Source organism: Tupaia chinensis, unplaced genomic scaffold (assembly GCF_000334495.1).
Source record: "Tupaia chinensis unplaced genomic scaffold, TupChi_1.0 Scaffold000311_2, whole genome shotgun sequence".
Taxonomy (NCBI): Eukaryota; Metazoa; Chordata; class Mammalia; order Scandentia; family Tupaiidae; genus Tupaia; species Tupaia belangeri.
In genome coordinates, this window is record NW_006159803.1 from 8,549,438 (window position 1) to 8,560,580 (window position 11,143).

At 54.5% G+C, this 11,143-nt stretch overlaps 1 protein-coding gene across 1 annotated transcript in view; it reads left to right on the forward strand.

The window, feature by feature from the left end:
* Positions 1 to 11,143, forward strand: part of HTR3A (5-hydroxytryptamine receptor 3A) — a 14,881-nt gene that overhangs the window by 1,048 nt on the left and 2,690 nt on the right. The window contains exons 2-8 of the mRNA XM_006151038.2: positions 1,300 to 1,466; positions 2,408 to 2,464; positions 4,289 to 4,398; positions 5,737 to 5,906; positions 7,485 to 7,645; positions 7,941 to 8,151; positions 8,244 to 8,465. Of these exons, the coding sequence (XP_006151100.1) occupies positions 1,300 to 1,466; positions 2,408 to 2,464; positions 4,289 to 4,398; positions 5,737 to 5,906; positions 7,485 to 7,645; positions 7,941 to 8,151; positions 8,244 to 8,465 (1,098 nt within the window). The remainder of the gene's footprint in view (positions 1 to 1,299; positions 1,467 to 2,407; positions 2,465 to 4,288; positions 4,399 to 5,736; positions 5,907 to 7,484; positions 7,646 to 7,940; positions 8,152 to 8,243; positions 8,466 to 11,143) is intronic.

An 11,143-nucleotide genomic window follows, 5' to 3' on the forward strand; every position in this document is an offset into this window, starting at 1 on the left:
AAGAGACAGAAGGATCTGGATTTGAATCTCCATTCCTACACTCACAGGGCACGGCGCTCACCTCTCTGAGCCTTGAGGATCGTTCTCTGTAAAATGGGCTATCTTGATGGCTACTCCTGTAGGGTGTCCTAAGGTTGAAATGAAGACTGTGCTAACTAATGCTATCCCAAAGGATGTACGGAAACATGGTCTCTTGCCTCTCCCCGTTGCCCCTGCTCTTGTCTGTCCTCCTGGGGGAAGGTGGATGCGTGTCAGGAAGAGGTGGTGAGCTCTGGACAGGGCGAGCTGGGGATGGTCTTTCTGAACAGGTTGCACGTGTGATGCACAAGATGCACAAGCAGAAGCGAGGTCCACTGTCACCCGGCGTGTGAAAGGCCCTGGCCTACCCTGCCAGTCCTGCCCTCCTGCTGCCTGTATCCTCGTCCTTTGGGTCACACTCTCTTGCCCATGTCTGCATTTTTACTTTGCTATTTCCTGCCACCCTTCGGGGAGGGCTTGCACTGTGTCTGAGGGGAAAATGAGGTGCCCGTCAACTCCCCGTTGCATAGGACTAGGGCCCAGCAGCTGGACTTTCTTGTCACTGTTTTGTCCCCATAGGCCTCCTGCTCTGGGAGCACCTTGGCTTCTCCTCTCTCCACACCCCTGCCCAACCTTCATTCCAGCCTCTCAAGTTTGCCCATGGGGTGACCCTGTAGAGCAGCCCAGCAAACCCTGTCCTGGAGCTTGTGTGCGCACAGAGGGGGCCTCTTGGGTGGCTTTTGCAGAGGGGGGAGGGGATGTGGTTTCCACCAGATGCTCACCTTTCCTTTCTGTGCTGGTCATGGGCTGGGACAAGAAGAAGACAAGGAGCTGTGCAGGTGGCAGCATGTGACCTTGGATGACACACCATTGGCTTAGAAACTGCCCTTGGGACCACAGTTTCTTGCATCCTCTCTCTATTCAGTATCACACACCCCTGGCCTGCTTCTCTGTAGCTGCCCGCCCCCTCACCCAGGGCCCACAGGCCCACCTTCTCCCCACCCTTCTCAGCCCTTAGCCTATGCCCCCTCATCAGTTTGGTGTCCCCCTCTTCTCTCACGTAGCCCAGTGCTCAGCCCACCCTTATGAGACAATGCATCTAAATTTTGGCAGGAATCTCTGCGGGCAAAATGCACCAGTGACAGGAAACTTAGTCTGCGGGGCACCTGGGAACTTTGTCAGGTGGTGACGATGAGACTCATTGCACTTACAAATCAGAGTAAGAGGACCTGGGGAAGACGTGGGGCTCTGGTGTCCACTTCAGACTGTTCCCTTCCTTAGCCAGGCGGAGGGGAGACCCCCAGGCCCGGAACAGCAGCAGACCTGCGCTCATAAGGCTGTCGGACTACCTTCTGGCCAACTACGAGAAGGGCGTGCGGCCTGTGCGTGACTGGAGGAAGCCAACCACCGTCTCCATTGATGTCATGGTCTATGCCATACTCAACGTGGTGAGCACTCAGCCCCACTCCCGTATACACACCCTGCTCAGAGGCGTACCTTGGTGGGTGGGAGAAGGCCAGTGAGCGAGTGATGTCCCCACCCTGGGCAGCACACTGGGCATGCACAAAGCACCCCCCAGCACTGGCCTGGCACCATGGCTGAGGGTAGATTGTGGTCCTACCTGCACAGCTGCCCAAACTAGAGGGCTGAGGCCACCTGTTGGCTGTACGGCCACTGCAGCCCATGGCCACCTCCTCACGTGGCTCTCTACACATGGCACAGTAGTGACCACCTCATATGTGGGTTGTGTGGACCGTCCGACCCATCTCGGTGCCCTTAGTGCTCACGAAGCTCCCTGGTACATGGCAGGTGTCATGAAATGGTTGTTGAGTCAACCAAGCGATCAATTAGTCAATTTCTCCACCAATTATAGTAGGAAATACTGCCCAGGAAAGGTCAGACATCGTGTGGGGTAAACATGAAGGGATTGCAGAGACACAAGGGTAGGGTGGATGGGATCTGGTCGCCGTCTCTACCGCAGTTAACATACCCACCTTGCTGTGGGGGAATCACTGTGCTTAGACCATCCCTGGAAAAGCCACGATGAGGTTACTGAGGTGCTTTGCGAAGAGCAAGTGGGAATTGGATAGGAGGAGGAAAGGGGATTGTGGCGTGGCCATCACCCCCACACACACACACAGGTGATTTCTTGTTTTCTGTCTCTCTGTCTCTCTGTCTCTCTAGCAAGTGCACATGCCCTATAGCAAAAATCTGTCTCTCAAAAAAAAAAAAAAAAAAAGAGTATTATACTAAAAGACCATTTCTTCCTGGTTAGCTGGGAGCTCCAGCCCCACTCCCCCGGCCCTTTTCTTCACGTTCAACCTCAAGGGGACAGAGGTGCAATGGAGCAGGATTTCCCCCAACCCACAGGTTCCCTCTTCTCCCCCAGGATGAGAAGAACCAGGTACTGACCACCTACATCTGGTACCGGCAGGGGAGCAGACCAGCCCCTCAGCCACCACAATTCCCTGGATGGGGCTTGTCCTCGCCGTAAGGACCTCTCCCTGGAGGAGTCACGAGTGGCTGTGGCCCTGGGGAGGGAAGGTGAGGGAGAAGGTCAGGGCTGCTCTGAGTGTGGGATCTGAGACTCGGGACTGGGGATGGGAGAATCTAAAGGCTCAGGGAAGGAGAATGCTCCAGCCCCTTGGGGCTGAGGTCCTCCCGGCATCCCACCCCAGTGCTTATCCTGTGTCTGCTGAAGGAATACGTCCAGTGCCTGGGAACTCGCAAGGCAGCCCCTTCACTTCCCAACAGCTCTAATTGCTAGAAAGTTCTTCTATTTGTCTTCTACTAAGACAAATTGGACCACCAACCTGGGCAGTTGAACAGGGTGACTGCATCCAGGTAGCATTCACGTACTTGGCTGCTTCCCCACTCTTCCAGGTCCTGATGAGCATGGGTCAGGCCTGGTGTGTGGCCATCTCTGAGGCCCTGGCAGGAGTTCTGGCTTCCAGGTGGTTAGAGACGGGAGGCCGAAACCCTGCTCTGGCAGCCCTAGGGTCTGAGCAGAAGGGGAGATGGAGGTAGCTGAAGAGAGGGGACAGGAGGATGAGGATGACTCACAGGGGTCAAGTCCCAAAGGGGCTTTGGGGGTACACCTGGCCTATGGGGGTCTCCATTAGACCCCTCCTCACTGCTCATGGCTCACTGCCACCACCGCTGGCTCCTGGGGCAGGGAGCATGTGGAGGAAGCCAGATCTGGATTCCTGAGATACGATACTGCTGTTTGTGCCCCGCAGAGGCATCCTTCAATACAGAGCACACCCTGCCTCCAGGGAAGGGACCCAGACAGGAACGTTGCCCCGGGTCACCTGGCCTAGGTCTCACCTCTGGACCTCTGGGGTCCCTTGTCTGCTCCAGTGCTTGTAGCGAGCAGGCAGGGCGTGTCAGTCTGCTGTGTACCAGCGACTGTGACAAGGGACTGGATTAGAGACATAGGTGGGCTCCACCCACAGTGAGCTCACAAACCAGTGGAAGCCATGACATGGAGACAAAGCTCTGAAATGCCACCAGATGGCCACCCCAAGGAGGCAAGGGCAGGATACTAGCTGCAGAAGCACAAAGGCAATACATACTACTGGCCTGGGCATGGCGGTCTTGGAAGGTGCCCTGGACAAGGGCGCGGCAGATCTGTGGCTACCCCTGGAAGAAAGAGCAGAGACTGACCTTAGTAAAGGAGGCAGGGCCTGCAGCACACAAGGAGCAGGTATGCAGAGATGTGGAGATTTCCGTACCGTTCCCTCCTACCTGGCTGGGACCCGGCATTCACAGAAAGGCATGGCCAGAAAGTGAGGCCAGAGAGGCAGAGGGGGACCTTGGTTGGCCATCAGGTTTAACTTTTTCCTAAGGGCAATGGCGACGCTTAAGCAAGGGGATGACACGGACTGGCCATTCTGGCATGAGAGCAGGGACTGCCCTGATCAAAACTGAACAATACTCATCTCTGGCCTACGAGTGAGTGTTATTATCCCCCTGAGCAGAGGGACACACGCAGACCAGAAAGGCATTACATACCCACGATCCCGCAGTTGGTGGACAGGGGACTGGCGATGTTAGGATGACAGAAGTCTTCGCTGCGCGAGGCTGCATCTGTTAGTTGAGGGAGAACACCGGTGCAGGTGCAGGGGCACCTTCAGTTACTGCCAAGTGATTGGGTGCTACCGACACCCAGATTTCCCACGATGCCCGCGGTAGCCTGGGCACTGAGGGTGCCACGTTCCTGCGTCACAGACGATCCCCGCCTTCTGTCACTATCGCTGCTTTCCTCTAGTACTGGACTGACGAGTTTCTCCAGTGGAACCCCAAGGACTTTGACAACATCACCAAGTTGTCCATCCCCACGGACAGCATCTGGGTCCCCGACATTCTCATCAACGAGTTGTGAGTACTGTTGTCTGATGCCGAATGGCCGGGTGAATTAAGGGCTGGAGAATTCGGGGGGGCTGGGAGACAGGATTGCCGCCATTGCCTCTGAGATGCCCACCTGGGTTTGCAGACTGTAGGTGGTGTTGGCTTCAGCCCAGACTTCCCTGTCTTTCTTTTCCTTTCCTTTTAAAAACGTTTTCTTTTTCTGGGTCAAGGTTACAACTTGGTGACTCTTAGTCCTAAGGCTGCCATCGTGAATTCCATTGAGTTAAAATAGCTTAATGTGAGACAGCTGCACTCCCCCCCCCCTTTTAAAAAATTGGCTTTAGGGTTCATGTGCTTGCTGGAGAGAGACAGAGAGAGGGAAAGTGAGCAAGCGCACTCCGGCGGGGATGGCTTTGTTGTAATCCTCTCTCCTCCATTCTCCTCTTGGGGTTCTGGGCATGCACATGGGCCCAGCATGTTTTCCAAGATGCTGGTTTCAGACCCGAACAGTGCAGTTGGCCATGCTGGATGGGACCCTGCCATCCTAACTGCAATGCCACTGGCTGGCCCCAGCTGCACTTGTAAGAGGGAAAGTAATATTACTGAAAGGAATGGGACACCAATGGTGGCCACCGCTCCTGATCACAGGGGAGATTCGGAACATGAGTCAGATGCACCCTCAGTACAAAGAAGGTCCCCCCAGCTTTTATTCCCAGCAGCCACCATGGTCCTATTTGGCCCCAGCCAACACATCTCCCTATTCTTCAGGTTCCTTCAGGCTCCACTGACTGGGCTTCTGGACTCAAGGGTGGGGAAGATAGATGGAAAGGGGAAGGTGACAGGTGGGACCACTTGCTGTCCACCCAGTATCCACTGCCTTGTCCAACTCCAGAGGGTGCCACGGACGTTTTCCCAAGGGGGGGCAGTTGACCTCGGATTCCTCCTCCAAATTCCTTGCACAGCTCAGGCCAGAGGGGTCTGGGAAATCCCAGTTTCTGGTTGAATCTCTGTTTGAGTGATTAAGTAGCCTTCTCAGCCTGATCCCACAGAGAGCAGGCTCAGGACTCTGGCTCAGCCCGCTGCATGCCAGAGGAGGGCTGCCAAGGCTGGGATCCTCCAAGAGAAGTGGGACGAGGTCTTGCAGGACTGTCCTGGCTTCCCACAGCCACAATTTCTCTAGTTCCTTTTTATTTTGGAGATAATGATGATCATTTCCAAGGATGTCTAGAGATGGGGAACAGAGGCCTGTCCTGCCCCCGCCTCCTCCCGGAATGCCTTCTCTACTGAGTTGCTCAGAGATCTTCAGACTCCCAGGGCTCAGCTGGCCTCTTGAGCTCCCAGGCTGAATGAACCCTCTTCCCTGGCCAGTGTGGACGTGGGGAAGTCTCCGAATATCCCGTATGTGTATGTTCGGCATCATGGCGAGGTTCAGAACTACAAGCCCCTCCAGGTGGTGACCGCCTGCAGCCTGGACATCTACAACTTCCCCTTCGATGTACAGAACTGCTCGCTGACCTTCACCAGCTGGCTGCACACCAGTGAGTCTGCACGTGGGGAGAGGGCGGGGTGGAGGGTGGAGCCCCAGGGACACAGCAGGGACGACCCCTGAGGATGCGATTCCTCTTACCCACCGACTGCCCCCTTTATTTTCTTAGTGTCATCGACCTTCTGCCCCTTCTTCCTCTAAATGGGTCCAATCTTGTCACCCTCGCTACCTCTCTCTGTTGTAAAAAATTAATGCAACCGTGTGAACTGATCGCAAGACACTCAGTAAGGGATGGGTCTCCTCCGACATGACAGGTCAGGATCTGGCACCAAATATCTCAGATCCACCCATGCTTCCTCACCCTCCATCTAAGCCACCCTCGTGGCCGGCCCAGGTTTTGGCGTTCGCCTCCTCCCTGGTGTCGCTTTCATTCTGTTCCCCTTCAATGTGGGCTCTTCACATGGCGATATCATGAAAATGCAGATCTGCTCCTGTGACGTCAAAGTCAATGGCTTCCCTTAGCCCCTGACCTGACCCTGCCCACGGCCGCCTGTCAGCTCCGCTCACACGCCCCTGAGCTCTGCTCGGCCCTGTCGCCGTCCTCTCTAGGCGCCTCTGTTCCAGGCAGCTTCCTCTCCTGGGTTACCGTCCCTTCTATCCCCCACCCTGCATTCTCCCAACCCGCAACCACACCTAAGCCTGGTAGCACCTCTGCTCACACTTCTTTCTTCTTTAAAGTTCTCTTATTTATTTCTCCCATGAGTCAGAGAGACAGCACTCCCAATGGGCCTTAACCCCACAATCCACCCCAGCCTCACGCAGCATTCCGATCGCCTTAATAACTGTTTTTCTCTGGCTGTATTGTGAAAATACAACATACGACGCATCGAATATAGAAAATAAGTGTTAACTGTTGGTTTGCGTTATCAGTAAGGCTTGCAGTCAACAGCAGGCCATTAGTAGTTAAGTTTGGGGGGCAGTCAAAAGTTAGACATGAATTTCCCACTGGGTGGGGACTCGGTGCCCTTGACCCTCAGGTTGTCCAGGGTCTACTGTATGTTGTCCACACAGCTCTGTACTGCTACTTGATTCTTCTTCCTCAGTGGTAGGTCTCAGACATTTTCTTTTCTGGCACATACTTCTCTAGCACGACACAGCGAATGGGAGCTGCTCTGTAAGGGAGGGTTTTGCTCACCTTTAAAGACAGCTGAGTTCCCACTTCCATCAAGGCAAGGGGGAAGAATGTTGACTTCTGTTTATTCTCCAAATGGGTAATTCTACCTGGGAAACCTATAAAGGTGTTAACGTGTGTGTGTGTGTGTGTGCATGCGCGTGCATGCACATGGTGCACGTGTTGCGTTTGGTTCTGTGCGAATGGTTAACGGATGGTGTGGTTCTGTGCAGTGCGTTGAGTGTTTTCGTTCAAGTCTTCCTGCGCTGTGTGTGAGGAGTACAACAGATCATCTTGTCTCATGGGCTGAGGCCACTGAGGCTCATGTCTAGACCCGAGGCTCGAGGTCAAGCGTCTCAGCAGAACCCTGTGGTTGTGCCCTCCCCGAGTTCCACCAGCATGGGGCCTGGCTGGCTCCAGCACTACATTCCAAAGCTGGCTTCATTTCTTCCCTCTCAGTCCAGGACATCAACATCTCCCTGTGGCGTTTGCCAGAAAAGGTGAAGTTTGACAAGAGCGTCTTCATGAACCAGGGCGAGTGGGAGCTGCTGGGGGTGCTGACCCAGTTCCGGGAGTTCAGCATCGAAAGCAGCAACCACTATGCAGAAATGAAGTTCTATGTGAGTGGGGGCAGACACAGTAATGGGGATCCAAACCACTAGACCCTCTCCCAACTCCAGGGCCACGTGCTCTCCTGTAACAACAAAGTAGTGGAAATGCTCAACGGAATTGCCTCTTACTTACCCCGCACAGTCCCAGCCTGGGTTCCGAGGCAGGAGATGGGGTCTGCTCCTTTCCTTCTCTGAGCCTCCCTGGCTGGAAGCTCCATGAAGCAAGAAGGGCTCTGGGATGGGGTGAGGGGTGCCTCTAGTTACAGACCTGCCCAGCTTCCCAGCTGCTCCTCTCCCGGCCCAGGTGGTCATCCGCCGGCGGCCCCTGTTCTATGCCGTCAGCCTGCTGCTGCCCAGTATCTTCCTCATGGTCATGGACATCGTGGGCTTCTACCTGCCCCCGGACAGCGGCGAGAGGGTCTCCTTCAAGATCACCCTCCTCCTGGGCTACTCGGTCTTCCTGATCATCGTGTCCGACACGCTGCCAGCCACTGCCATCGGCACTCCCCTCATCGGTAAGACCTCCTGGGGATGAGCTCATCCCCAAGAGGAACTGGCCCCCTCTCACCTCCTGTGTGTTGTTCTCCACCCCTGCCGCGGCACGCAGGTGTCTACTTCGTGGTGTGCATGGCTCTGCTGGTGATCAGCTTGGCCGAGACCATCCTCATCGTGCGGCTGGTGCACAAGCAAGACCTGCAGCAGCCCGTGCCCGCCTGGCTGCGGCGCTTGGTTCTAGAGCAACTCTCCTGGCTGCTTTGTCTTGGCGAGCAGCCAACCTCCCATAGGCCCCCGGCCAACTCCCAAGCCACCAAGACTGATGACTGCTCAGGTGAGAAAGGAAAAGGGCCACTTCTGACTTGAATGCAGGGACGTGGTGGAAGGTCTCTGGAGGGTGTGGCACGTGAGGGAACCTGGGTGGGGCCTGGGAATTGGGTGCTGTCCGGTACAAGGCACCCCACACTACCCTTCCTGGCTGGTGTCAATCCAGGCCCTGTGTTAATTTTCACAGCCTCTCACCAATGCAGGTGTGGACAGACGGGCAGGAGTCCAGAGGCTGAGAATAGCCTCTCTCTGAGACGGCCCGCTAGTGAGGCCACCTGGGTGCCCCTCAGACAGTTATTGGCCTCCTGGCCTAACGGTTAAGTACTGCAGCTGGGCTTTCTAAAATCCATCCTAACAGTCTGAAGACCAGCTCCCTTTGGGTTGTAAGCATCTGGGAGGGGGAGAGACAGGGCTTCCGAGGCCCCACTGTGGGCTCGCACGGCCCTCTGTCGGTGTTGCTGGGGGCTGGTTAGCTGATTTGCTTTGGGGCACTTTATGTTAGGGCATGTACAAAGCACTGCCCATACTTCGTCACATGTAACCCTCGAGGCAACACGGGAGGATCCTCACTCTCATTTTTCAAAGGAGGAAACAGAGATAGAGAGAGGTTGAGGAGCTTGCCCTAAATCACAGAGCCAGGGACTGGTGGGACCAAGATTTGAACTCAGGCCTGTCTGACTCTAAACTTGTGTTATTTTCTTTCTTTCTTTCTTAAGAGAGATTTTTGCTATAGAGCGCATGTGCTTGCCAGAGAGGCAGAGAGACGGAAAGTGAGAAACTCCCCCCAGAGAGGATGGCCATGCCACAATCCCTTCTCCTCCATTCTCCTCTTGGAATTTTGGGCATGCATGCACACATGCCCGATATGAGTTTTAAGCCTCCGACTCTAGGACTTGAACCGTGGTCAACTATGTGGGAGTTCAGCGAAACAACCATTTTGCCATCTGCTAGCTCCTAAACCTGTGTTTAAATCATCTCTCTCCACTCCTCTGTTTAGTCCTTTCTTTTGGTTAGGCCACATCTCGCACGTGAGGCTTCTTATTCACCTAAGGCCATCTCATTGCAAGCTAGTGAACTGTTCCCACCTAATGTCTGACTTCACTGGGGAGGGCAGCCCTGTTGGAAGGTGCAGCTGCTGGTCCAGGAGGACTTGCATTCATGGGGAGGAGGGCAGCGGCCTCAGGTCCACTTCCCCAGTCTGAGGCAGGATGACATAGAAGACTGCAGAGAGCTGGGAGTCCAGCCACCCAGGCCTCCGTGGTTCCACCATTCAGGGATGACCCTGCTATGTGACCGCAGGCTGGCACTTAGACTCTGATTCAGCACCTTTATATAACAAGTGACATGGGGGGCCAGCAGGTGACAGTGACAAAGATGCTGGCTGCCACATAGCTGACCATGGCTTGGGTCTCGGATCTGGTGACTTAAAAATCACAACGGGCCCATGCACGTGAGTGCTCAAAATCCTGGGGGGAGAATGGAGGAGAAGGAGAATTGCCCCCGGTGGGTGATTTCTCACTTTCCCTTTCTCTGTCAGTCTCTGGTCTCTCTCTCTGCTGAGCACATGCACTCTACAGCAAAAACATTTAGGAACAAGGAAAGGAAATCTGTGCAGCCGCTATGACTCAGTGATAGCTTGAGTGCCCTGCGAGGCTGGAGGTCACATAGCCGACTGTGGGTTTGAATCCCTGGGTTGGCTTTAAAAATGCACCAGGCGCCCAGGTTTCTGAGGAGCTAGAGGGCTGGGGAGGGGGATCCTGGTGTGATGAGACCCTGTCCAGGGTGCTTCTCTGTCTATCTTTCCTCCATTCATGCAGAGGTACTCTCTATGATTAAAAAAAGAGAAAAGGATAGAAAAGAAAAAGCCAGGACAGGGACCAGCAGTCAGCGTAATGGCTATGTCGCTGGACTCCCACATAGTCGACCGCGGTTCATGTCCCGGACCCAGTGGCTTAAACTCACGCCAAGCGTGTGTGCGTGCGTGCCCAAGATCCCAAGAGGAGAATGGAGGAGAAGGGATTGCAGTGTGACCATCCCCCCTGGAGGGGGATGTCTTTCTGTCTCTCTCTCTGTCTGGCCAGTGCACACGCCCTATGGCAAAAACCTTTAAAAAAAAAAAAAAGAAAAGAAAAAGCCAGGACAGTACTCACTCCCGCCCTGCCTCTCTTGTGGGACTATTGTGAGGCCCAAATGAAATACTAGCTCTCAGATGGCTGGGGAGGCTCATCGCCGTCCAAACCACACGGGAAGGATAAACACGGATCCCGTGACACCACTGATCTGGGGACGAGGAGCAGGATGTGACTAAGCAGAGCTGTACAGCAACCCTCTCTGGACTTTTGTGTCTGCAATTGTTTGCAATAGAAAATCCTACAGGTGGGACCGTAGATGACGTAGTGGTTACGTTGCTAGATCCCCACATAGTTGACCTGGTTCAAGTCCCGGACCCAGTGGCTTAAGATTCAAGCCGGGCACATGTGCGTGCCCAAAATCCCAAGAAGAGAATGGAGGAGAAGGGATTGTGACATGGTCAATCCTCTGAGGGGGGTGATCTCTCACTTTTTGTCTGTCATTTCTCTGGTGAGCGTATGTGCCCTATAGCAAAAATTTCTTTTAAAAAAAAAAGAAAAGAAAATCTTGCAGGCTACAGAACCGTATGGGATGATGCCAAACCACCACTGGTCT